This window comes from Lasiodiplodia theobromae (assembly GCF_012971845.1).
Source record: "Lasiodiplodia theobromae strain AM2As chromosome Unknown scaffold_77, whole genome shotgun sequence".
NCBI lineage: Eukaryota > Fungi > Ascomycota > Dothideomycetes > Botryosphaeriales > Botryosphaeriaceae > Lasiodiplodia > Lasiodiplodia theobromae.
In genome coordinates this window covers 726-27,340 of record NW_023336560.1, presented here as the reverse complement: position 1 = coordinate 27,340, position 26,615 = coordinate 726, and the positions used below count along the sequence as shown (strand labels likewise).

Genomic DNA, 26,615 nt, shown 5'->3' with positions numbered 1-26,615 from the left:
GCCTGCTCCTTGCACGTGTATACACCTCTCCGACCTCTTCTTTGGTGAACCCGACCCCACGATGGGGCCTTCCCCCCGGATCCAAGGGGCACCTCCTGTTGGTCCCTCCTTCACTCAACAACACAAGGCTTGCAGATGGATTTAAGCGTATCGGTCTTGTCTAGCCCTATGCTATGATGGCTGTTGGGTAATGCGGCACAGATGCAGGAAGGATTGCAGAAACGGACGTGGCCGCGCTCGGCGTTGACGTGCCCACGCCACAGTCACTCATGGGTCAGCCACTGTTTAGCGTTGATCCGGCAGCGTGATATTGTTGTGAACGTCGATTTTTGGTGCAGTGGTCGCGGGATGGTGGAGATGTCGTTCTGCAGCGGACCGGATACGCAAGCATCGTCGTTCAGCGGCCTTGCGACCGGAGGACCATTAGGTACGAGCGGGGCAGGCCCTTTTTTCTGTTTTGGCCCCCGCCACCCGGCGGGACGATAAAAGGGAAGCGTCCTTGCAGGGATTACGTCTTCCAGCGTCCCACTAGAGGGAATCTGCTCGTTCCGCGCCACGCATACGTGGACACGTGAGCGGCTTGTACTATTTCCGTCTGCTCCTTTGAACGAGGTCTCGGAGGAAATGCCATTTTCTCTCATCGGACTTATCTCCCTCCCCTTCTGCCTTGTCGAAAATCCTGGAAAAGATCACTGGGACTTTTCCTTTCTTTCGAGTCTATCTCTACAACGATGTTCATACATCAAAAATCAAGTGCTTTCCGCCTATCTCTGTTAATAACCCATTTGATCTCTATTACGCCATCTAACCTCATTAAAACAAATACGCCAAGTACTACACACTTGGTCGAATCAAGAAGTCCATCCTGAGACTTTCTGACAGCAACCACGCATCCATATTACATTCCAACTCTATCTATCTCCACCTCTATTGTCTGAAAGCCTCTCACTTCTCGCCACGCTCCGCCGCCCCAGCCCCGTCGTCATCTTCACGCGGCCTGTCAACCAACCTCTGCCGCTTCGGCACACGGAGGAGCCAGTAGACGACAAAAGTAGCGCAAACATTAAACACAACGTACACGAAGACCAGCCCACAGTCCCTCCACCGCTCCTCATACCTAATATCAACGCTATCCATGTACGCATCCACGCTCGCCAGCGGACAGAACCGACACGTGCCCCCCATCTCATCCGGATTCAGCACGCTCCCACCCGCATAGCTCTGATACGCGGCTAGATACTCCGCACAACTGGTGTTTCCCCTCAGGTCTCGCGGCACGACGACCGTCAGCGCCTCAACATCAGCGCATTCAACAACGCCGTTCGCACCGCCGCCTCCCAGCACCGCCGACACCAGCCCGCCGACGACGTACGTCAGCGGCGAGGCGCGGTGCACGAAAAGCCAGAAGCCCGGCAGCGCGGCGGGCGCGACGAGCACGCCGCAGAAGATGAGGACGAGGTAGAAGAGCAGCTGGGCGACGTGGATGGCCGTGGCGGCGTGCTCGATGCCCGCGACGACGAGGTGCGAGAAGGTGCTGCTGAAGAGCATGAAGGCCCAAATCAAAACGAACGTCAGGCCCGCGCGTTCGTTTTCGCCTGCAGCACCACCCGTCAGTGGGAAATACCACGTCAAAAAGACGGTGACGGCGATGAGCGACTGCCAGGGCAGTTCGACGAGCATGTTCGACAAGACGAAGACGGGCCAGCCGTACGTTTTTGATTGGCGCTCGCGGCTCTCGAAGAGGGCGCGGTCGGCGGCGAACTTGGGCATGACGAGCTGCATGATGTTGCTGAACATGGTCAGCACCAGGAAGATGGCGAAGAGCTGGTTCTGCAGGCCCTGGATCGTGTTGGGCGACAGCCAGAAGGAGAAGCCGATGAAGAAGGCCGTCCCCGTGCAGAGGACGAACATGGACCAGAAGTACGACGGCGTGCGCCAGTACTGCTGGAAACAGCGGCGCGCTACGATGGACAGCTGTTCGGAGAAGGGGACGGCGAATTCCCGCAGGCTGGTTTTTGACGCCTCTGGGTTTACTGGAGCATCGGCGTGGCGCGAGGGCAGAGTCTCCTCGTATTCGCGCAGCTGCTTCTTCACGGCCTTGCGTTGGGCTGAATCGCGCCATTTGTCGGCCATGGTCATGGTCGTCGGGTTTGATCTGGTGGCTATCTCGAGCATCCACTCGGCTGGATTGTCTCCCGGCTCGCAGGGTCTGCAGGCGCCGTTGCTTTCGAAGTACTCGATCACGCATCTCGCGCCCTCGCCAATGGGTCCAAAGTAGATGGTCCTCCCTGGCTTAGCCAGGACGAGAAGCTGGTCGAAGGCTTGAAACAAGATTGAGGATGGCTGGTGGATGGTACACAGAATGGCCTGTCCGTGGGAGGCCAACTTGCGGAGCAGCATGCAGATAGACCAGGCTGTTTGGCTATCAAGACCAGATGTCGGCTCGTCGAGAAAGAGTAAAAGCTCTGGCTTGGCTGCCATTTCGACTGCAATCGTGAGGCGCTTCCGTTGCTCTACGTTCAGACCTGAATAATCATGTCAGTAAGCTGGAATGCGTTGCGCAGTCTAGAGTCGTGGACCAACCTTCTCCGGGTACCCCAACGATCGCTTCGGCGTATGCCTCCATTTCCAGGAGCCGGAGTACCTCATCAACGTAAGCCAACTTCTCGTGTTTTGGGACCGAGGCAGGCTGTCTCAGGAGCGCGCTGAAGTTCAGGGCTTCCCGAACAGTTGCCGTCGGCAAATGCAGATCCATCTGTTGAACGTAGCCCGTCTTGCGCTGGAATCCGGTATCCCGCTGGCGGCCGTCGACCATGATCTGGCCGGTGACAACGCCAGCTGAAGCTCTCGAAGCGAGGACGTCCAGCAATGTAGTCTTTCCTGCGCCGGTGGCTCCCATTAGCGCCGTAAGAGTTCCCGGTTTGACCCATCCGTCGACTTCTTGAAGAAGCGTCTTTGTCTCCTTGCCCACTTTGATGTCATAGCTGACGCCACTCCAATGAAAAATGGCCGTCTGCTGTTGAATGTTCGATGTTAAGCCGATTTCGTGTGGTTGGTGGTCTTCTCTTTTCACTGCTGGCACATTCTGCGCTGCGTTCTCTTCGTCGTCTTCAGTTTTAGGCTTAGGTGCATGGCGTCTGCGGAATAGCAGGACCTCTCCTTTGGATCGTTGGGCTTGAATGAATTGGGCAGCCAGCAGATGGATAGTGCAAAAGAAGACCATCATGCCGAACAGAATACCAAGGTTCCTAGACAATCGTAAGTAGTGTGTCGTGTGAAATGATGGGAAAGGGTGTCGCTTACCTCCACTTGTGCGAATGGTAGTACTCGAAATTTTGCTTGATGAATGTGCCCCCATCAACGTAATCCTGGCCGACCACAGAGCCAACAGCGGTGCATGATCGCTCATTTCCGGTTACGGATTGATATGCCGGACCGGCTGGTACGTAGCTTGCGCACTCGAAGCGACGGTCATAGAACTAAAACTCCTGGTCAGCGCTGGAAGCCGTCTCGGATGGGTGGCACATATTTACCTCATTGATCATCAAGCTCTCAAAAACATAGCTGACGGGATTGATATATCCAACCCAGCGCAACCACGGGTGCATGTAACGAGTTGGAATGACATATCCGCAGTAGATCATGTAGTTTGCGAGGAATATGCCGACGGGAGCCATTGTCTGTTCAATAGTGCGAGAGACAGAACCTACCATGCGGAAGAACATAGACATGGTCAAGAGTCCGACGAATGAAAAGAGGTAGAATGTGAAAAATGCACCAGGAGTTCTTCGGAGGTTTGTCATGAAGTAGAGGGTGAGGTTGAAGAAGATTGATGTGAGGATCTTGGCGGGAAGGTCACAGATCATGGACGCCACGGCCTCGACAAACGGATAGTAGAAGGAGAATCTACTTTGCTTTTCAACAATGGGGCGCTGCGCCCACATTTGCAGAACCTGACATTCTGGCTTCAGTACAATTCACGGTGTGGCTTGTAGTGATACTAACCTCAAACGCGCTCATGAATGCATTAAGAAGAGTGGCAAAGAATATCAAAACTCCACGATTGTTGAAGCTGTCCGTCGTTTGGCTCAAGTTGTAGAATATGCTTGAGACTATAACAGCCATGATTACGTTTCCAATGATGCTGGAGAGCGGGACGCTCCAATTGTTGCGTAGTCTTTGGAAGCCGCGGCGGATACAAAGCCTCATTTGCTCGAGTAAGGCCATGTTGTACGGGGAGTGCTGCGGACTATTATTATTCTCAAGTCAGGGTTCCAACCACAAGGAAGAGATGGAAAAGGACGTAACGTACAGTTTTGGAGATTTCTCGTGCTGTCTCATGCGGGAGAAAGCTTCCAGGTGGCGGCCGCCAAGTGGAAACTCGGCTTCGTAGGAGTGAATTTCTTGTAGAAGTTGCGATCGGTCGGCACTGCACAGCCAACGTTCTCTAAATTCGACTGCTGTACGTGGAGCCTGGAGTTTGTACTCGTCCAATACTAGACTTTCAGCCTCAGCTGGGTTGGTCAGGGAGGTAAGAAAGTCAGCGGTTGTTGCTTCGGCGGGGCACCGAAAGCCCAGCTCTTCAAAGTATTGTTTTGCCCGAGAAGTGCTGCCAAAGAAGATCTGATGGCCTTCGTAGAGCACCGTCACTTTGTCGAAAGTGTCGTACATGTGTTGGGATCCCTGGTAAATGCTCATGATTGCGGTAGATCCGGCCGACTTCGTGAAGAGGCGTAGGGTGCGAATAAGCTCAAGAGCAGTGGCACTATCCAAGCCTCTTGTGCTGTTGTCCCAGCATTGAAGGGGGCTCCAACCGATCAGAGCCTCGGCGATGCTGACTCTTTTGCGCTCTCCACCGCTGACGCCGCGGATGAATTCATTGCCCAGCTTGGTGTTGACGGCCGACTGCAGTCCCAGCAACGCAACGACTACGTTTTTCATGTACTCGGCATAGGCATCACGCGTCATGCCTGGCAATGAGGGCTGGGGTGCTTTTGCATAAGCAGCAAAACCGAGAGTTTCACCGACCGTCAATTCGGGGAAATGCACGTCATTCTCGGCAGTGTATGTACACTCGCCGCGAAACTGCGTGTGTAGAAGATGCGGAGGGATTCCTGGGTCAGTGTCAGAAAATAATGGGCACGTCAAAAGGGAGGGAAAAAACACCTACCGTGATAGTTGAGAGTGGCAGTAGGGCTCACGGTAATGCCATGAGTGTCGCCAGCCAGGGTTTTCAGCAGCGTCGAGCAGCCGCTGCCAGGGCGGCCGAGCACCAGCAACATCTCTCCGCTTCGCACCAAACCATCCATGCCTTTCAGGATATCTACGCGGGCACTGCGGCGAAGGGCAGAGCGCGAAACCCATAGCGGAAAATTTCCCACGGTCCTTTGGTACTCGGCGGCATCATGGACGCCATGGACGTCGAGGTCACGGAAAGAAACGCTCAATTGCTTCGGGGGAAGATGGCGACGGGCCCTGACGGCTTCAAACCAGGCAGAAGCACTGAAGCGATCGGAGAGAGGATTGAGAGACGGATCTTGTTCGTCCAACAGCAAAGCCATGATGCTCGTGCAGACAGTGATGGTGGGCCATGATTGTACAGCGGAACAGCAGCGACACAGGTAAGGGGGCAGCAAGGGACCGGAGCAACGGGTGCGGCGCAGGCAAAGGTAGGGCAAGGCAAACGGAATAGTCTCGTTGCTGCCTGGGGGCCAAATAAGGCGACAGACAAGGAAGCAGCAGGAGCATCTGCATCCGGGAGATCGGCCCCGGCGCAGTGACAGTCGAGTCAGGCACGAGGTCACAAGCCAATCATGTATGTCCGATCTAAGCTAAGCTATCCTATCTAGCGCCCTGCCGCCGCCCCGGGCCGCCGCTTGATTCGAAAAGGCAACGGTCCCCGTGGCCGTTGCGTACCCAGACCAAACTCGCGCCACTGCATCTCCCGCGCCGCCCTGTCGGCCGTCACCTCGATATCGAAATATGTCGCCAACAGCGCCAACGTCGTCATGATCTCACGCTTTGCAAAGTGGCGCCCGGGGCACATGCGTGCGCCCCCACCGTACGGGAACCACATCTCGGCCATGTTCTCGAGCGAGAAGACGGGCCGCTCATCCTTGGTGGACACACTGACGCCCGAGTCGCGACGCTTAGGGCCCGCAGCGGAGCGCTTCCGCGGGCCGCTGTGCGGATCGCCTGGGGAGACGAGAAACCGGTCGGGCCAGAACTCGTCCAGCGGCCGCGTTGTATTCCACGCCGTCTCATCCATGTGCGCCGGCGTCGAGCACACCAGCACCGTGCTGCGGCGCGGGATTTCCCAATTGCCCAGCTGGAGGTCGTCGCGCTGGGCGTAGCGGGTGATGTAGACGTGCACGCGGAGCCGCAGCGTCTCAGCATACACGGCCTGCATGACGGGCTGCTGGAGCAGCTTGCCCACGTCAACGACGCCATCATTTCCCGCCCCCACGCACTCCCCGGCCTCGCGCCGCACCCGCTCGAGCAGCCCCGCGTCGTCAAACACGTCCAGCACCGCCCACATGCTTGCCAGCACCGCGTTCGTGTTGAATCTGCGAGTCACACACCATCAGCAATCATCCAAACCGAGTCAGTGCCGCCGCCGCCCCCAAACTTACCCCCAGATCGAAGCCAGATCCTCGCTCGCCAGCGCGTCGTCGTCGTAATCGTCGACTTTTGCCAGCACCTGTCTCCGCTCGCGGAAGAACTTGCTGCCCCAGAACGGGTCCTCTTCGCCCTCGGGCACCACTCCACTGCGCCGCGTCTGCTCCGCTGCGTGCTGATGCCACCGCTTGACGCAGTCCAGCAGCTGGTCTCTTACCGCGTACCCGCGCCGCATCAAGAAGCGCGGGATGCCCTTGGAGAACCACGCCACCCACTCGTTGTACTCCCAGAAGAGCCGCGGGAACTCCGGGTTCACCTGCAGCATCGCCGGCGAGCACATGGCGTCCAGGTTGGCCGGCAGCAGCAGCTCTTTGGTGAGGAAATCAACCAGGTCGTCCATCTCAACCCATTCGTCCTCGCCGACGGGCAGCGCGTCGAGCCGCTGCACGAGCCGCTTCTGGAACCGCTCGAACAGCGGCGCCAGCCCGTTGCCCTCGAGGAACCGGTGCAGCGCCTTGTGCGTATTGTGGTCGACGCGGTTGTGCGGCGCGATGGTGCTGTCTGGGAATGGCTGCGGCCCGGCGCCCGAGTCGTCCAGCGCGTAGCGGCGAGCTGCTGCTTTGTGCATGCCGAACATGTAGCGCAGCACGAACGAGAAGATGGCTGTTGATGACGAGCAGGTTGACTGCCGCCACAGCTGCTTGATGTCCTGCGTCCCGCGCACGAGGATCACCTCTGTCGTGAACAGCTTGATGCGCAGAGGGCTGAGCTCTGGGTTGCAGTTGGCTCTGTCCGTTCATTAGTAGGTGCGCCGTGTGTAGGTGCTGCTGGAGATATACGTACCCCGCTGTGGTTACAAAACGAAGAGGATCCAAGACGTAGGAGACTACGCTCCCGAGCAGCGGAACCATGTACGGCAATGACGGCGGCTTCTTTCCTGCAGCTGTGCTGCGGACTGCTGTGAAGAAGAGAATCCATGCGATGGAGTAATTGACTATGAAGGGAGTTACGAAAAGGATGAACAGGACCAGCATCTCTCTCAGGGTTTGTATTTGAAAAAAGGAATCCATTTTCGAGTAGTATGGTCTCAGTGGCAGTCTTTCCACTCACACCGCGGCACTCTAAATAGTCATCCGCCACGAGGCTGACGCCCCCGTCTGCTGTCGACTTACACTCCCATCAGTCGATATTCCTTACTACCTCGCCACTTCGCATCTCCTCGGTTGTTTTTTGGGGGCTGCATATTTTCTCTGGATACCGACGCCTCACTGCAACCGTCAGGGTTGACGATGGACTCTGCTGCCTGCGCCTCAGCTGAGCGGCCACCGGAATGTTGGAAGACAGCTCCGCACTGAGCCCTTGTGAAGTCGGAGCGGGTCAGTTTTAGGCAACTGTGTGAAGGGCGCGTCAGGAAGGTTACTTTTGGCTCCGAAACGTGCATAATCGGCTTGCTTTCGTCAAGGCCATTGGATCGTGCTCCATGAGATCCACCGGCGTGCGCAGTTAGTCGCTGGAGACCTGGCTCAGTCATCACTTACAGGGGGGTTACGCGTCCGATGGGTACTGCGAAGTTGCTTCTTCATGGGAAACCTGAATCTTGGCCCCATGATACTACTAAAATCAGTATGAACAACCCGTTTGGCCTATCGCACCCCCAGAAAAATCTAGGCCCTTCCCTTTGCCACAGTTTTCGCGCTAGTTTTCCGATGCAAGAGGGAGCTGGAACTCATGCAAACCCCTGTCCAGCCCGCCATCGAATTTCTGTATCTGTTCCGCGCACATCGGCAGAACGAGTTAAGAGTCGGCTGATATACCCGATACGGCTTCTTCTATCAGCCAGTCTATAAATAATAGCCGCTTGACCAGGCAGCCTCGCGTTTGTGGCGTTCCGTTTGGAAACAGAATAGACTAATTTTTTTACAGCGTGGTCGACGGTCTGTAAGAACCTGGCTCGGGCCATCTGCTGGACTCTGACCCCGTCGCACCACCAGCTCAGTATGGACTCGTCAAATGGCTTCCTCACAGGTGCTGCAAGAGAGAACGCAATCAATCATGCCGGCAACATTGACAGACTCGCGTTCCAAGTAAGTTCCTCCGTTCTGGCACGCGACCAATCGTTAATGGCGGGGACTCGCTGTAGGTGAACATAGGCGTGTTTACAGGCCTCGCCATCCTCACCGTCATCGTCCGCTTCGTCATCAGGCTGCACAAGCTCCGAGCTCTGTACCTCGATGACTACCTTCTCATATTCGGCGCGGCGTGCCTCGTCGTCGCCCTCGCCATGCTCTACTGGTACGGCCGGGATCTGTTCCTGGTCGAGGCCCTGAACATGATGCCGACGAAGGTGACGCTGGCGTCACTGGACGAGCTGAATTCGCTGTTCGAAACCAACAAGATCATCCAAGTCTTCCTCGCCATGATCTGGACGTCGACGTTCGCCGTCAAGTTCTCGTTCCTCGCTTTCTTCAAGACGCTCGTCTGGACCAAGCTGTCGCGGCGCATGGCGTGGTATTTCTGGTTCGTCGTCGTCTTGACGGCGCTGTCGTGGGGGTTCGTCGTCTCTGAGGGCTTCATCCTTTGCCCTTACTTCGGAACCGAGGCTGGTACGTAGGAACACCGTCGCGTTCAAACACTATGCCGGCAGGAGAAACTGACTCTCAATCGCCAGTCAAATGCTTCCCGAACACTCCGCACGTCGAGAACATAGCTCTGACCGCTCTCGTCACGGTGCTCGACATTGTCACAGATATCTTGGGTGAGATGCTCGCTTGCCCACTACAAGCAAAAGGCTCAACGCTGACCGTTCTCGTCTACAGTCGTGTCGTTCCCGATCATCATCCTCCACCGAGCGAACATGAACCTGTCACAAAAGGTGGGGCTCGGCGTGTTCCTGTCGCTGTCGCTGGTCATGGCCATCATCGCCATCGTCCGGATGGTCGGGAGCATCCGCCCCGGGCTGAAGAGCCTGGACGTGTCCTGGGAGCTCTTCTGGCAGCAGATGGAGGGCTGCATCGCCATCATGATGGGCTCCATGTCGGCCTTCCGCACCGTCTTCAGCGGGAGGGGCCCCGTCCGTGCGAGGAACGTCGTGGCCGATGGTGGGGGACTCTCGCCGCAGGATAGTGAGAAAGGGTCGTCGTCGCTCTCGCGAGTGCGCCAGTTGTTCGCGCAAAAGGGGCAGAAGCGAGTGTCTGAGGGAAGCAGTGGCGAACAGTCTCCGGCGTGATTGTACACAGTGTTGTATTCGTACTGGGAAGAATGGGCATGAGGCGTTTGGGTGCCCTGATTGAGCGAGGGGGAAGAAGTTGGAGTCATTTCTCATCAACCATGAAAGCTTTCACAGTGAATTCCGTGCGCAAACTATGCTGTGACCCCAGTTTTGGAAAAGGTAAAAGACGTAAGCAACCCAACTTACCCTCTTTTCACTAAGTCAAGCCTCGCAAGATTCGTAGTGCACGCGGATAACCTCTCTTACTGCCCCATTGCTGCCTCTCCTGACCCTCATTTTTAGATACAAGAAGGGTTGTAGCCGATACGAGTTATTTAAGGATAACCCCGCTATACCGTACGAAGGTTGAAGATAATCTAGTAGATTGGAAGCCAGCAAAGTTGGTAGTAAATCGGGCAGTTTACCCTTTAGGCAATTGCTATCGGTGGCTATGCAAGGCTCAATCCTACAACCCTTTCAAATTTGCAGAGGGCTAGAATAACACGGGCGCAGAAAGAAATAGAAACACGCTAAACACCGGCCCTGTGAACCGAAACCGAGGTCGCATATGGAGTTGTGTAGACCAATGTATCTACTTCGGTGATGGTTACGAAAGCCGGACGCATGTACCGATACTCTCGCCGCAGAAAGGCGTTGGTGCCTAAATTCGCTGCATGAATGGTACAAAAATCAAGTGAGTGGGACTTCGGAACGCTAAAGATAGAAGATATTGGAAATAGGAATCATGATAGCTGCTACGATGCATGCGACCCGTTCATCGACAGGGGTTCGGTGGGGGCCAAGAGCGGGGCGGTACAGTGCCGCAGCTAAGGTGCAGCCGCCGGGGGAGTAGCTTGTCCATTGTACCGGGAATGCGGCGTAAATGTCTCAGCATCAGGCAACAAACGCGAGATTGTCCTCTCCAGCTCACAAAAAACTTCGTCGTCTTCTCGCTTTCACTCTCAACGCTACTCTTCCCCCACGCATTCCACCATGGACGAAGCAGCCCCCGCGGCACCCGCCCGCTATGCCGTCACCATGTTTGTTGCCCTCGCGGGCGGCATCATCTATATTCTCATGAAGGCCTACCGCGCTCGCAAAATCGTCAATGACTTGCGCAAGCAGGGTTATGTACTATATCTCCCACTGCCTGATAGAATTGAGCACTAACGCCACACAGGCAATGCCCAAGTTCAATTGGATTACGGGACACATGCTCGCAATCAAGCCGTTTGTTGATAAGCTACCGCCGGATGCAATTACAAATTATATCATGACAACCATGGCTTTCGCAATGAAGAAGAACGCATTCTACCTGGACTTTTGGCCGCTCAGCGACCCGATTCTCGTCGTGACGAGCCCGCAGCTTGCCTCACAATTGACGCAGGAGTTCAACCCCCTAAAACCAGGCAACATCAACTCGGCCTTTGCTCACCTCTGTGGAGGGCCGAATCTCTTCACCATGCCCGATGGGCCATGGAAAAGGTGGAGGGCCATCTTCAATCCCGGGTTCAGCCCGACGTACATGCTGGATCAGACGCCGAAGATTGTCGACCAATGCCGTATTTTCTGCGACAAGATGCGTCAGCGGGTTCGCGCAGGCGAGATGTTCCCGCTGGAGGAAGATACACTGCGTCTGACGCTAGACGTAATCGGCATTGTCTCCATGTGAGAATCCCAATCATTGCGCCCTGTTCGACTCGACTGACTTCCGACTCAGGGACACGGATTTCAACTACCAGCACGGAGACTCCGACATACCCAAGAGCCTCCGAGGCCTGATCGAGTGGGTGTCCTTCGGCACGGAGATGAACCCATTCAACCGCTGGACGCCACGACGCCCCTTCATGATATCGTACTACGGCCGCAAAGTCGACAAGTTCATCGACAAAGAGCTCCAAAAGCGCTACGCCGAGCGCAAGACCTCCCTCGAAGAAGAAGACCAGAAGCAACAACAGCCGCGATCCAAAAAGGCCAAATCCATCGTCGCCCTCGCCCTCGACGCCTACGCCGCCGAGACCCAGAGCGACGCGCTCGACAGCACCTTCCTCCACTACGCGCGCTCGCAGATCCGCCTCTTCCTCTTCGCCGGCCACGACACGACGTCCAGCGCCATGATCTACGTCTTCCACTACCTGTCGCTCCACCCGCCTTGCCTCGCCCGCCTGCGCGCCGAGCACGACGCCGTCCTAGGCGCGGACCCCTCCGCCGCCGGCGCCGTGCTATCAGCGCAACCCACGCTGCTCAACCAGCTGCCCTACACGACCGCCTGCATCCGCGAAGCCCTGCGCCTCTTCCCGCCTGCGTCGTCGCTGCGCGTCGGCGGGGTGAATACGGTGCTGGTGGATGAGGACGGCACGCGCTACCCGACGGCCGGCTGCAACGTGTGGGCGCTGCACCTGGCCCTGCAGCGCAACCCGGCCGTGTGGGGCGCCACGGCCGACCAGTTCCTGCCGGAGCGTTGGCTGGCGGGGCCAGACGACCCGCTGCACCCGCCGAAGGGCGCGTGGCGGCCGTTTGAGTTCGGGCCGCGGAATTGCATCGGGCAGACGCTGGCGATGAGCGAGATGAAGATCGTGCTGGCGATGACGGCGAGGGAGTTTGAGTTTAGGGACGCGTATGAGGAGTGGGATCGGCTGCATCCGTCGAAGCATATTAAGACGGCGTTGGGGGATCGCGCGTATCAGGTTGAGGGCGGGGGCGGTGGGTCGCATGCTGCGAATAGGTATCCGTGTAGAGTGTACTTCGCTGGTGAGAGGCGTTAGACGGGGGTGTTAGATATTGGCTTTAGACTATCTTCCCATAGTGAAATCGAATCTGTTAATTTGCAGCTCGCCGTTGCCGAAGGTGAGATCCGGTTCCTCTTTGTGGAGCTGTGGTAGCGTCAGCAAGGCATTTGACAAGAACACTTCGAGATTGTGAATTATCCGGACAATATTTACTGGAAAACGCCATGCGTGAGGCACCTATCTTGGCTATATTCTCGGCACCGTAGCTGGGAAGTGAGTTCTGTCAGCCGGTAATACCAGCTGTGGGCTAGGTGCCTGAGGGATATAAATCAAGAAGTCAGCCTCTCCTTTTGCCCACAGTGGCAGAGTGGTAACTACTCCAGTTACCATCAAAAGAACATGCTAACTTCACTTGTGCGAGGTCAAAAAAAAAGAAAGGTTATAAGATTGAGCGTAAAAAGTAAAAGAAATCCTTGCCAGCTCCCTATGGACGGGGTCAGACTTGGGGGGTTTTCTCCTGTAGCAAGCCACTCACAAGGCGAGCAAAAGCAGGTTTTTTGCCTTTTTTTTCCCTTGATCTGAGTGAGGTTCGAATAGGTAAGGGTGATAGGGTGGTTGGTGGTGAATAAAGTGAAAAACATTGCACGTGACATCTATCTCAGGATAATGGATTGTTACCTTTTGCTCTTTATGTCCCTTTCTTTAGCAAATGCCTTGACTACCGGGACTCTAGGGACAAATGAGGAATTTGCTAATGTTCAATACCCGACGTGGAGGCTGAAGTGCCCGTTATCTAAGGTAGGAACGGGACGTCGATATTCTCTTTGAGTATCGGGAAGGCGTATGTATCTGCTTAAAACCAGAATCACCTCTACTCCATCTTATTGTCAGTTATCCGGAAGAGTATTCTAACGCAACTTGCATCAATAAGCGTCTGGAGAGGGCCGTTAAAATCGTGGTTGTAGGTACTTTTTCTCATAATCGATACCTACTTTTTCATTCTGCTCCCTACGGTCGTAAGGTCCATCATGCCCCTTCGTCTTCGGTGCGGATCCCTGATGACGGCGGTGGCATCCCTGAACCGCGTGCAAAGTGGCACGTCGTCAGGGATCTCTAGAATGCAGGTGCGGGCTTGCGCAGCAGGCGACTGCTTGTTGACTAGAGGTCATAACTGTTGTTAACAACTTGTTCTTTCACGTACGACCATAGGTCGCAGAATGCAGGGCTTCCCGTCCGCTCAGCCGTACTTAAGCTGCGAACCGGCCGATTAGTACTCAAGTGGGTGACCATTGGGGAATCCCGGCTGTTGTACGTTTTGCATTTTTTTGCTCGCCAACTTTTCTTTTGCTTACAGTCCAGTAGCTTCATTGAATTGGAGACAATATGTTGCGGTAGGCAAGAGTTGTCTGTTGACGGGAAGCTTCGAGGCATGATTTTCCCTCACTTTAGAGGTGATTTTTCGAGCGGCTCATGATGCATGGGGTCTAACAGATCTACCACAGCGTGCCGGAGCACCACTTCTACAAGAATCCTGGTAAATGACGGAAAGTCAAATATTCCGCTACGTCGGCTACGTGGTCTCCCCATAATTCAACATACCGTCGCTCAGTTGATCCAGGAGCCATGGTACGCGCGCTTTTTCGAAATCCAATTGGGGACTGGGTAGAAATGAAAGTTGTGTTCTCAGTGGCGTGTTACTCTTTGGCTTGATTTGGGAAAGAAGTGTGATGAAGTCTATGCTGTTTGATGAAGTCAATCAACTCAACGTGCGGATCCACCCCTTTGCCGGGCTTGTAGGAACGGTCCTGCCAACGGATAAAAAAAAAAAAGACAAATCCCAGCAGTAAGTGTACTTCTCAGCCGTGTTCATCAATTCGCTAGTACGCTCTTCGTACCCGCTTCGCAAGATATCAAAATGCGAGTGTAAAGTTCCACAAAAAGCCCCGAGTGCTCATAGAGAACGTCACCTAAACAAATCGGCCGCCGTCAACCATGTGCACAGCGCCGGTAGTGAAACTTGATTCCTTGCTGAGGAGGTGTATGACCAGTGGCACAATCTCTTCCGTCCTTCCCAGCCTCTGGAGTGTCGTGTCCTGCACCTCGGGCGATTGCTCTATGAGCGACAGATCCGCCACCGACTCCAGCATCGGCGTGACGATATGGCCTCTGCAACAGTTTCAACATCAGCTCACGCTCAGACACACAAGATGTGCCCGATTCCCACCCAAGGCCAACCCTCCATGAAGAAAAACGAAGGGGAAAAGTAGAACGGCACAGAGAGACGACCGAAAGAAAGAGAGCAAGAAAAGAAAACAACCACTCACGGACAAACCACATTAACCCTTATCGGACCCCCCTCCCTCCTCCCCAACTCCCTCGCCGCGCTCCTACTCAACCCCACAACGCCGTGCTTACTCGCCGTATACGCCTCGCGCATCGCCACCCCCACAACCCCCTGAATGCTACTGCAATTCACAATCGCGCCGCCCTCCGCCGCGAACGCCCGCACCTCCGCACGCATGCACTTCATGACGCCCGTCAAATTAACCCCCAAGACATACTCCCAATCCTCATCCCCGATCTCGCCCATGCCGCGCGTGTTCATCTCGGCGCCCGTCACGCCCGCAAAATTCGCGGCGCCGTGAATCTTGCCATCACCCGGCAACTCCTCGACCGTCGCGGCCATCCACGCGTCGACATCGGCGGTGCTGCGCACGTCGACGCGGCGGATGAGAAACTTGGTGTGCGCGTGGCCGGCGGTGCGGGCGGCCGCGACGACCGCCGCCAGCGCGGCGTCCAGCTTGGCCTGGTCCGCGACGTCGGCGAGCGAGACGTTGGCGCCCAGCTGCGCCAGGCGGATGGCGATGGCGAGGCCGATGCCCGAGGCGGCGCCGGTCACGGCGAGGGTTTTGTTGGCGAGGTCGGCCATTGTGGGGAGGAGTTTTCTTTTTCTTTTTTTCTTTTTTTTGGGGTTGTTGTTGTTCCTGTGCTCTTTTTCGCTCCCTTGCTTCCTTGCTCTTTTTTCCTTTCCTCGGTGATTCCTGTTTAGCGCCGGAGGGAGGATACGCGGGGGCGCTAGTTTGAAGTCTGCGTCGGGGAAAGCAGTGACCAATTCGGAAGAAAAGCGAATCGAGATACGGAGATGAAAGAAAAGCTTAAGAGTCCTCGGAAGGAGATGAGGAGAGCTAAGAAGAAGCGGAAAGACGAGCTAACGGGTGGTAAGTGCCATCTATAAACATGGAGCACGTTGCTTTCAAACACCTAATTACACCGACGAAGAAGCGGGGGTGTCGAAACGTCACCGAAAGCTCCTGTGTGACGATAAAGAAATTGAGGTCCCACACTTTCAGTATCTCTGCCCTACCAGAAGTCCTTGTTAAGGACCGAAGACGGAGAAGCTTAGCGGATGTGGCCCTGCTGCATCGTTCACACGGGCACTCCCGCATTAGAAGTTCCTCGGTATGCGGCACGAGGTCGGTAGTACGCGGCATCGGCTCTTCCCAATGGCTGCAGATTTTGGACGTGCCTTGCCGAAGACCGGCTAAACGCTTCGTTATGGTCTAGCGGCCGACGACGTGCAGACTGCTCAAGCTCGTTTTCAAGACTCTGCAATCGGAAGAGGGTGGTCTCGGTTGAGGGTTTTCTTTTGAGCAAGAGGTCCGATACATATATTGATAGCATGCTGATTCGCTGCTGCGGTTGTCCGAATTCAGGCTCCCGCGATTGCCGAGCCGTGGAGACTATGCAGGAACGGCGGGGTATATCGAATGATGAATGGGACCACGTGGCTTCGGATCTATGATCTCCAAGATCCAGCTCAGATCCCATCTCAGATTGTGTAATGTACACAGGTAGCAATCCGTAGACGCTTCGATTTCACGCACCATCTTGGCCCAAAGCTTGCAAAAGTCCTCGCTTCGTAGAAAAGATCCCCCGGCGCCATGTTCGAGGACGTCCGTATCCATTGCTCTGACATATGCTACATAAGGGGTATGAGAAAATCCATCGATCATAAATGCAGAAAACCAAAAGCCACTAAAACCGGTCTTTTCGACACCATAGTCATGAGGAAGAATCCAGCATCCAAAACGGCCTCTTCGTCTTTCAAAATTCGTAACAGCGAAGTAGAAGAGGTATCGAAACACAAGGCAAAAGTGGGAGTGAGCGCCATTCCGCTTGGTGTTTGTTATTCGTTGGGGGATTAGACGCCGCGGAACTAATTTGCAATTAGCCAGATGCCCATGAGAAAGCAGCCGTTGTAGAAGACTTACCATGCGAACAATCAGGAACCAGATGGCGCCCGTAAATCTAAATGCACTGAGACCAGCCACACTCCAGAGAACCACACTCATGTAGATCTTAGCACGTTGAGACTTCGCTTGTGAGACCTCATCGTCTCCAATTGAGACGTCAACACCTGCAGCAACCAGCACAACGGCGCACAGCGCCAGGTTGCAGAACATCCAGAAGAGCACGACCGAAGAACGGAAACCCTTGTAGTAGTCTTCCTGCTTGTCTTCCGCAGAGGGATCCTTCTTTGGCTCGACGTACTTGGTAGCAAAGACGCGGAGCTCCGACTCGTACTGAGTGTTCAAATCAGCATCGTCGGTGGGTGCAGAGACATCGACCTTGCCACCAGGCTTCGTCGTGACTGAAGGCAGCTTCTCGGGCTTCACGTCACCCTTGGTACCCCACGTGATATCGTGCGTGTTACAGAAAGCGTACACGTTCAGGATGTTGATGTACGTCGGCGTCAGCAGGAGGTACTGAATGAACGACGTAAACATGTGCCAAGGATCCAGGAACAGGAATGAGGCAACGAAGTACAGCAGGTACGTCGACGCCATCGAGACGATGAGCGTGAAGAAGAGGGTGTTCTGGAACAAGTCCGAGACCGAGAAGCCATCCGCGAGCTCCGCCTTGACGGAAATGACGGTAATATAAATGGATGCGAACATCAGGTAGGCCATGATGAGCACCCAGAAATACACCATCGTCATGTAGAACTTGTTCGAACCTTGGGGCCGGTTACCGAGAGCCAGGACGAAACAAGTAATGACCGTTGCGATGTATGCCCATTCGAAGACTGTTGCGAGAATGTTGCCAACCGTGCCCAGGAACTCATCGTTACCAAGCGACGACGTGAGAATGCGGAAGACCAGGAAGAAGTTACCGAGAGCGAACCAGGCGAAGATCATGTTGATGGACTGGTAGGTAAACTCAACCAAGAACATCAGCTTGCGGATGAACGAATGGTCGCTCCTGAAGATTTGATGCGAGTGTGCAAGAGCGTAGACAGCAGCGAAGAAACTACCGTTGAGCCAACGACGACGCTGGAGAATGAAGTCGGCCATCTCGACCGGAACGTCAGTCTCACCGGTGGCCGACTTGACATACTGCAGGATCCAATGGCAGTTGCGCTTCGCTACAAGCTCGAAACACAAAATACGATCTTCGGCAAGGTACATGTTGGCCGTGAAAATACCGGCGTTGGCACCGTGCATCTTCTCACCAGCGAAGTACTTCTCCAGGGGGCCCTGGCCGGTCTTGTCGTTCTGCAGCGCAACAAAGCGGTATGCAGAGAAGGCACCGGGAAGAACCGAAATGAAACCGAAGGCGGATTCCAGAGGCTTGTCCAGGATGTTACTCATCTTGTACTCGAAATTCTGCGTCGCAACCAGGGGGTTGAGCAGCTTCCTGCCGCCGACCAACATGGCCTTGATCTCACCGCAAGCGCCAGCGCACATTGGCTCGAGATCGAAGGCCTTCCAAAGCTGGTAAATCGAGTCCTTTCCGGGCTTCGTTCCGGCGTCAATGAGGACGCAAATGTTGGGGTCGAGCACAGTGCCGAAGGCCTGGAAGAACCATCTGTGCGAGTTGATCTTCTTCTGGTTCTTTTCCTTGAGACAGAAGAGCATCTGAATGGGCACAGTGCCCTTCTTGATCTGCACGACGTTCTTCTTGATTTCCAGGCTCATTTGAGACGTGTACTGCCAACTGTCAGCGTAAATCCAAAGTTTTTGCTCTCGGCAACACCAACCTCGTAAACGTGAGCCGTCACCTCCTTGCCGTTGACCTGCTGCTTTGCAATGCCGTCCTGGTAAACACCCAAACCGGCCAACACAGCTCTTGTTCTCGGGTTGATTTTACCACGGCCGTCGCTGACGACGCACACTACGATCTTCTTCCACGCATCCTTGCCCCAGGTCTTGCTGTTGTTCCGCGAGCACATGTACTCGATGTTCTTGATCACACCAATCATGGTACGCGCAAAAAGCTCGTCCTCCTCGTTGTACATGGTGACGGCAATGAACAGCTCGGTATGGCGGGGCTTTGCGAACAAGCGCTGGCGCAGAGTAAAGCGATCATTGTAGAAATCGGCGGGATCGCAAGTAGCAGCCGAATATCTCATGTGCGTGAACTCGTCGCGCTCAGGCGGCTGAGCGTGAGGAACCTGATTGAGAAGTCGGGGTGGAATGGGGCAGTCGAGGACGAGGTTGCCGTTGAACAGCTGCACCTCCTTGACCGTCTTCCACCGCCTGATTGGCGCAGGGCTCGGCGTGGGCTTCGGCGCATCGAAGTACTCTCCCGGCTCATTGCTGGGGCTTATGGGATGCACGGGATCGGGCCCGTAAGCGCCTTCGGCTTGGAGCATGGGGCGGCTGTCTCCCTCGTCCTGCCAGTACTGCTGGTGTTCCTCGTGCGGCGAGGGGTGGTAGGGCTCGTTGTAGTATGCGTCGTGATGCGCGTTCGGGTCGAGGGCATAAGCATCGTGGTAACCTCCCGGGGAGTACTGGTGCTTTGCCTCGTACTGCTCGTTGTGGCCGTACGTGTTCTGGATGTTCTCAACCGAATACTGCGCAGGCAATGCATTAGCACACAAGTGTCCGTCGCCATTGCGCGAATTGTTCACCAACCGTAGGCTGTGCCTCCAAGCGGTCGCCTGGCGTGCCAGGACCGGGACCGGGTCCCATAGGAATCTCCAAAGGAGCGCCAGAACTGCCATAGGGACGGTCTTCGAGCTGGTAGCCGTGGAAAGGATTGCCAGGCGACGGCGTCCGCTGGGGCTGAGGTCTCCGGGGGTCCATGGTGTTGTTGTTGTTGTAAGGGTATTCGTCGTCGTCGTGGACGTTGCCCGTCGAGCCTGCGCGGGTTGGCGGTCAGTCCAGCTGAGATAGGCGCTTTGGCGGTGGAGCGGGCGCTGGCCCAGGAGTCGCTCCTCGCAGTGATGGTGGTGCAGCACCAAGCGTGTGAGGCCAAGAGCTCAGGAATGCTGGAGAGAAGGCTGGGTTTGGAGTAACCGCCTGGGGCAGGATATGCCACTGGGGCGGGTAGGGCAGTCTGCAATCGGCATCGACTTACCGAGACGATTGTAGGACATAACGACGGACGGCCGCGATACTTCTGGCCTGATCTGTTGCTGGCTCTGGCGGCGGACGCGGAAATGAGGGCAGGAGGCCGATGCCTGTTTGGGAGGGGCCCCTCGTTGTTGCGAGTGGGCGTAGGGTTTATCAAAATCTCGTCGATTGTTTCAGGTCGCGTCGTGGAGCGCGGAGAAGCGCCGCGACTGGCGGGTAACGACTGTCGAAGACGCGCGCGGCAGAGGGGGTTTTTTGGAGCTGGGGAACGGCGGGCGCGCAGCTGAGCGGACGGATGTTATGTTTTCACTGCAAGTGCGGCTTGAAGGATGAGCTGCTGCGGCTTCGTCGCAACCTGGGGGGGCGCACGCACTGGTTGGCTCACGCACTGGCTCACAGCCCTCTCCAGGTCTCTCCCGGGCAACCGCCCCAACTGGCGGGAACATCCTGGATTAATGAGGTCATCTCAACAACACCTTAACCTCAGACACGATCGTCCTGAGTATTTGCGCGTCCATGCAATGCCTGCATGCTCACTCCCCGCGACGCGCAACTCAATGTGTGTCTTGCATCCCTGGTCCGCCAGGTAGCGTCGCTTTGCTCAGCTTGGCGCCACCAATCACCGCCCGCTCTTCGCGCAAGCTCAGTGTGGCATTGCTGCGGACCGCAACACCGCCTTGCTGCTGACGAGGCCCGGTAACTTCCCACGTTCCTCAGAGCGCGCCGTCCGTATCGTCACGAGATCCACAGGGTCTGTCAGGCAAAGAACACAGCCATCATCTCCACTGTGGCGGCTGTGGCGCACTGTAGCTTGGCATCAAGATGCGGTGTATCAACGTGCGCAGCATGTCAAGCTTCTGGAAGCGATGCACGCCGTTCCACGGTTCTGCCGCAACTTTGTTGCTTCTAAAGAAAGACCGTCGGCCTGCCACCTCCCGACATGCAATCAGCTGCTGACGTGATGCCACTCTCCAATACATGCACGGCCATAACGCTGGCCGATATGCCGGCTAGCTCTTCCACTCCACTGTCTTCGCTTCGACACCCCTTTTGCCTCAGTCCTCGCCAAGGGCACTGAGGCAAAATGCATCCGTGTTGAGACCCCGATCGTCTCAATGCAACGTGCCGGCGATTTTGCCTGCCTACGTCAACGCTCGTCGGTCTGCCCGAGTCACCAGTGGCCACGGGAAATTTTCCATTGGCTAAACCACCTTCAAGAGCAAACAGCTTGTCCTTGGCACGATGCCGTGCATCGAGACACTGTAATCTGACGAACGGCACCGGTATTGATTGTCTGCATAAGGTGATGCGGAAGAGCGCGACTTTTGCACATAATTGCTGCTCAGAAAGGCGTTCTGTTACACGGCATCCTCGCAAGCTTTATTCGTGTGAACATTCTTGTGTCCGCCAAACATACTCAATACGAGTTGTGTGATACTGCGCGAATACGTAAAGTCACGAGCCAGTGAAGTGCAACGGCATGCTCCGCCGTACATATTCCGGCCACCATCCGACGTAGGTCTGCTAGCGTTGAAGATTACTCTAATTTACCATGGCCAGATTGCAAGTGGAGCGATCGCACTTGAAGGTATAGATCGACTGAATAAGCTCGCCCCTGTAGCAGCATTCCTCAGAGTCGCTGATCCCGTAATGTAGTCAGCTATCCGCCGACTCAGCCGCAGGCGCCATCCATACGAACGCCAAAAACATATTGATCCTAGGAACCAAGAATGCAGCAGGGCCGAACCTGTTGTGGATGCTGAGCGGTAGGAAAATCCTGGATTCAGGCGTAATCAAAATGTGGAATAAGCCGCTAACTACTGGATGCTTTAGGGCTCTCCACTTACGCGATCTCACCCAAGAGGCCAGCACAGGAGGATGCTCGGCAGAGAAAATGGAATACATAGGAAAGAAAGGAAATGGTAGATTGAATAATCTCGCATATCCCTCTTTCAGCTCACAGGAAACCGACAAGTGGTGTATTCTTTCTGTGATCGTTTTAGTCATCCTAGTTCTCTTCATTGCTGGTTTCTATTGAGCCCACGGATAGGGCTTGCAGAGGATACTCACTGTGCGAGTGGCAAATTGGAGATTGTATTCAGACATGTTAGCACAATTTCTTCATCCCACTTCCACATCTGGACAGCATCTTCGGGTGTCTATGCTGATGTTTTTGATATTGGCCAAGTCTATTTTCTGTGCATCTCTATTCATGTGCTTGAATTCTATCCGGGTATCATCGCATCGCCGATGGGGCGATGTGTCTTGGCAGGGTCTCTAGCCTCTACCAGAGTATTCGAACCACAGCCGCTCAAGCACTCTCAGCTTCAAGGTGCTTCAACAGGCCCTCCGAGAACCTCACCGCCTGCTTGTATGCCGTCTCAAATCCGTTCCTGCCGCCGTAGTACGGGTCATCCACGACCTCGCCCTTCCTGCCTCCGAAATCTCCGAATAGCATGACCTTGCCCAGCCTAGCGATCTTCTCCTCCTGGCCCTCCGCCCTCAACTTCTTCTCGTGGTTGTTCCGCAGGCGCAGCAGGTCGCTCAGGTTCTCGCGGTCCATAGCCAGGATGTAGTCGAAGCGATGGAAGTCGTCCGGGTACGAGAACTTGCGCGCGCAGTGGTCGTAGTCGGTAATGCCGTGGTCCTCGAGCGTCGACATGGTGCGCGAGTCCGGTCCGTCACCGACGTGATAGGCGCCAGTTCCGCAGCTGTCAACCTCGCCGACGAGCGGGTGAGGTGAGGCTGACTTGGCGAGGTGACGGAAGACACCCTCGGACATAGTGGAGCGGCCTGAGCGAGAATTCCATGGTTAGAGACATTGCGATGCAGCGAATAGGACAAGACGGGGTACAGGAGGATGTACAGATGTTGCCCAGGCAAACGAACAGAATGTTGGCCTTGCCGTCGGCACCCATGGTTGCGTGAAGTCTCGAAAATCGGGTTAATCGAAGAAAACGAGAGAGGGCTTCGGCGATGGTCTATGAAGCTGGCTTGGTGCGAAGTGCGTCTTGAGCAGTGGGGATGAGGAAAGTGGTGATCTGGCTGAGAAACTTTGGTCGGTGTTGAGCCCGGAGCAGCAATCGATAAGGCGCCGGCGCCACAGAGGGTCTGTGTCTATCTAGTGGCCGACAGGCTTGGCCCACGCATTCTGACCATCGGCCTAATGAATGCTGTGCAATGCGAAGGGAATGTGGAAGTAGAACCCCACGTGTCTCTCGAAAGCTAAACACATGGTACAGGAATGTTCGTTGGCGGCGCAGAGACCAATTGGATGTCGCGGCAAGCTCTTTCGTATCGCGCTCGCCGATTACCCGGTCGCCCCAGCCAGCCTTGTCGCTCGGCACGTTGCAGTAGGGGCAGATGGCATGCGCGATGTTCCTCAAACCGCCCGCTCGATGGCAGGGCGGCTTATGGCACACTAGGGACAGTCACAGTAGTGAACGCCTAGTGGTTGGAGGAAAACAAGCTTTCGAGAGGCCATCGACGTACTGCCGTGCATGTCTCACACGTCACTGACGCACGGCCTCCCGCAGCTTCCCCAGCTCTCCCCGACGTGCCTGGCGCGCTCTTCTACAGACTCGCACCCAGTCGCGCTGCTCAGCCTTTCCTCTCCACAGCTTCAGCCTACCATATTCTTAGTCGCAAATTGCCAATTCTCCCGTCACCAGCCTCCAATTTCCCTGACCGCGGCTGTTCGCCATGGATTGCATTCCTCTTCCCATTGTCTGTTTCCAGTGCGGAACGTACGTCTCCTGCCCTAAACCAGCCTCTTGAGGAAAATTGCCGGCGCCGCGATGAATGCTGACTATGCTCCTCAGCGACCAGAATCCCTGCCACTGCAAAGTTGTCGGACCGACCATCGGGTTTGGCGTCGCTGTCGTCATGGCTGTCGTCTGCTGGCCCGCGTCCATCCTCTGTGGCTGCTGTTTGACCGACGCCGGCAAGAAGTGAGCACCTGTTGTCGCAAGCGCTGCGGGGCCTAGGCTGATAAGGAGACCTTATATAGGATGCTCGCCGCACCGGCTGATACAAGTGGCGCCGTCAGCAACGCGATACCCATATAATGACGTGACGGCCGGAAGAATCCAGGTAGAGCGGGGTCGGTAATGGAATCCTTGGGACTGTTCATACTTTCTTGGCGCTGGACGGAGGCTTTGCTGGAGTTGGTGCACAATCGGCCGGTGGTCGGTATATCTTATCAGGCTGTCTCGACGACGCCGCTTTCAATTCCATCCTTTTTCGCATCCTCTGCGAGCCCGCCCTGCGCCCTCGACCCTGATTGGACAGATAGAGATCGGCGCGTCTTGCCCATTCCGAATACGACTCCCGCTCTGTGCCAATGAGGCTCGTCAAGCGAAGACTTAGGCGGTGGTCCCGGGTACATGCGGCAGAAGTCAGGCAACCTAGCGTTCCGTGAGAGCAATCCGAGACGTCGTCCCGACCGGGGACTTTGATCAGGCACTTGGCTAGTGCCGAGTGAAAAGGAGCAACGTTCGCCGGTGTCACCTGGCGTGATTGCCGTTCTGGGCTGCCAAGCCGAGGTGAGATGTCGACGACGCCTTCCGCTCCGACACACGACTGGGATCTTCCACCGTAATCATCTCCGACCCCTTTCCTCTCCACCGATCAGACTGTGCGGCGTGACCGCCGCCTCTGCCGCCCCACTGACACGATTGGCCTCTTCCAAAGTCCCACGGAGTTCGGCACCCGCGCGTCAGCATCCGAACACGTGCACCTGCAGCTTTCCGCTGCATCATCGCCAAGCCACACAACATATTGTATGGAAACAGTCTCCACTTGTCTGTTGAATCGGGACTATCCGAACCTTACCGCTTTTGCGCACTCGATGTTGTTGGATCCAACCCAAAGGTGCGTGTCCGCGCTAATTGAAGCTTCCAATGCCATCAAGAAGCGCCCAAAACAATCCCATAGCACCTCCGATGCCCTGTTCCGTTTGACGTACCGCGTGGTTCATACGCGTTCCCTCGTCACGCCAAAACCATCAAGTCATGCTCCTATACAACTGGCACTGCTTTGATAGCTAAAATCGTCAAGGTTTCTTTCATGCAGATTGTGTTCGCAGCCAATGATTCCCGTAGCTGACAATCTTGCAGTTCTAGTCAAGCACGAGTTTATCAGCACCTTTTGTCAACCGCTACCTGATTCGGGTTGTTCCAGAATCTTCTGGGGAGTCTTTGTCTACTCGCTCCGTTAATCGCTGATATCGCCGTATGGTGACCTGGCCCCCGGAATTTCGCATCATCACGAGCCTTTTCTTGGCATCAGATTCACGAGTTCGACAAACAATTGTGGTCTCCCTAATTGACTACCTGCTCACGGGGTCTCAGGCTCAAACTCGTGGCTTCGTGATTGCAGTTCCCTGCAAATCACATGCCACATTAACAAATAGACTATTCGGTTGGGGCAATCTCCAAACTCTTCACTCTCCATCAGATATTCTGTCAAAGCGTCACAGACAAGAACAACCATGTCGAACCCTTTGAGCTGGACGCCAAGCCGGAACCAAGATCTATCATACGAAGACGGATTGGCTCTTATCGACGACTTCTACGAGAACTCCAACCGCGACGCTCCACCAGCAACGACGATGCCGCCGCCGATCTCTCCGCTAGATGCTGACTCCATCAAAACGACCGGATGTGCCCGAGCCACAGATGAGGACAGGTCTGCTGCTGTCATTTCCCAGCTACCTCATTCTCCCGTTGACCGCTATACACCTAACGCACACCCACCTCTACCCTCCTCTCCACCTCAGCCGGATCAACCTGAATGGCAGTCGCACTGGAATTTCTTGCCTCCAGCTTTCACAAGCTCCCCGAATGTTACAAATGCACCACCTCCTACACCTACAACCGGCTTCACGATTTCCACGCAGTCCGCTCCCATCCCGGTTGCATCACATATCAAGTCAAGCCCCTCGCCACAACCGTCAAGAGGCACCTCTCCAAACACCTTCGTACGGGAGGACAATTCATCTACACTCACCACGTCCAAGGCTGGCTCTCCCTCTCTAGCTACCTCAAAGAACACCTCGCCCGATCTCCCGGCCCAGAAGATTGACTCACCAATCTCAACCGCTACCCCGGTCGTGCGGAAAACTCCCATTCCTCTTCCTCCTATGCCTTCCATGGAGACCAAAGCTCCCACTCTAGTTCCTTTGCTCAGCGCTCGCACATCTTCAGTGGCAAAAGAGAACAAGGCACCGAGCAACAAGGCCTTGAAGAAGACGGCAACGGACAGCCCAAGCAGCGCATCGGCCACTCCACGGACGGTCAAAAAGCAGCGCTGCGTGCGCTGCGTCAAGCAGCACGGCGCGTGTGACCTCGACACGAAGCACCCATGCTCACGCTGCGCGAAGGCGAACGTGGCGCCGGAGGAGTGCGTGCCGAGGGAGTACGGCAAACGGCGTCAATCTCAACCTGCAGCATAAGTACGGGATTGCATCAAGTTGACTAAAAGAGAGTCATGGGATGAAGGCTTGGGCTGAGGCAGGAGCGGCCCAGATGTAAAATCCGAGGAAAGGAGTGGGGGGGCGATGGGCCATAAGAATGGACGGGTAGTTTCCTCATGGCTGTCTTAAAAGCATTGGCGTTCACAGGGTATGGGAGCTCTAGTCATAGACAGATCTTTTTTTTTTCTTTCTATTTCGGAGGCGTGACTTTGGGCTTCTGAACATAG

At 55.5% G+C, this 26,615-nt stretch overlaps 7 protein-coding genes across 7 annotated transcripts; 3 read left to right on the top strand and 4 right to left on the bottom strand.

The window, feature by feature from the left end:
* Window positions 1-945: 945 nt before the first annotated feature.
* LTHEOB_12825 (ABC transporter cdr4) lies at window positions 946-7,688 on the bottom strand (the record flags this gene model as incomplete). Its single annotated transcript, XM_035509735.1, has 10 exons — window positions 946-2,525; window positions 2,584-3,248; window positions 3,304-3,479; window positions 3,534-3,953; window positions 4,006-4,249; window positions 4,313-5,114; window positions 5,171-5,536; window positions 5,917-6,566; window positions 6,633-7,406; window positions 7,462-7,688. 10 exons carry the CDS (start codon window positions 7,686-7,688, stop codon window positions 946-948), a joined length of 5,904 nt encoding a protein of 1,967 aa, XP_035363789.1.
* Window positions 7,689-8,615: 927 nt separating this feature from the next.
* On the top strand, window positions 8,616-9,844 carry LTHEOB_12824 (Integral membrane protein; the record flags this gene model as incomplete). Its single annotated transcript, XM_035509734.1, has 4 exons — window positions 8,616-8,702; window positions 8,759-9,221; window positions 9,287-9,373; window positions 9,435-9,844. 4 exons carry the CDS (start codon window positions 8,616-8,618, stop codon window positions 9,842-9,844), a joined length of 1,047 nt encoding a protein of 348 aa, XP_035363788.1.
* A 975-nt stretch (window positions 9,845-10,819) lies between these two features.
* On the top strand, window positions 10,820-12,591 carry LTHEOB_12823 (Afln vera monooxygenase protein; the record flags this gene model as incomplete). Its single annotated transcript, XM_035509733.1, has 3 exons — window positions 10,820-10,957; window positions 11,007-11,494; window positions 11,547-12,591. The coding sequence occupies 3 exons, from the start codon at window positions 10,820-10,822 to the stop codon at window positions 12,589-12,591; spliced, it is 1,671 nt and encodes a 556-aa protein (XP_035363787.1).
* A 1,931-nt stretch (window positions 12,592-14,522) lies between these two features.
* Window positions 14,523-15,484, bottom strand: LTHEOB_12822 (Short chain dehydrogenase reductase; the record flags this gene model as incomplete). The annotated part of the gene is made up of 2 exons (XM_035509732.1): window positions 14,523-14,721; window positions 14,880-15,484. 2 exons carry the CDS (start codon window positions 15,482-15,484, stop codon window positions 14,523-14,525), a joined length of 804 nt encoding a protein of 267 aa, XP_035363786.1.
* Window positions 15,485-16,756: 1,272 nt separating this feature from the next.
* On the bottom strand, window positions 16,757-19,936 carry LTHEOB_12821 (chitin synthase I; the record flags this gene model as incomplete). The annotated part of the gene is made up of 5 exons (XM_035509731.1): window positions 16,757-16,771; window positions 16,827-18,545; window positions 18,596-19,411; window positions 19,473-19,699; window positions 19,918-19,936. The coding sequence occupies 5 exons, from the start codon at window positions 19,934-19,936 to the stop codon at window positions 16,757-16,759; spliced, it is 2,796 nt and encodes a 931-aa protein (XP_035363785.1).
* Window positions 19,937-22,224: 2,288 nt separating this feature from the next.
* On the bottom strand, window positions 22,225-22,831 carry LTHEOB_12820 (Phosphotyrosine protein phosphatase; the record flags this gene model as incomplete). The annotated part of the gene is made up of 2 exons (XM_035509730.1): window positions 22,225-22,706; window positions 22,780-22,831. 2 exons carry the CDS (start codon window positions 22,829-22,831, stop codon window positions 22,225-22,227), a joined length of 534 nt encoding a protein of 177 aa, XP_035363784.1.
* A 2,573-nt stretch (window positions 22,832-25,404) lies between these two features.
* LTHEOB_12819 (Mucin-2-like) lies at window positions 25,405-26,367 on the top strand (the record flags this gene model as incomplete). The annotated part of the gene is made up of 1 exon (XM_035509728.1): window positions 25,405-26,367. The coding sequence occupies one exon, from the start codon at window positions 25,405-25,407 to the stop codon at window positions 26,365-26,367; it is 963 nt and encodes a 320-aa protein (XP_035363783.1).
* Window positions 26,368-26,615: the final 248 nt, after the last annotated feature.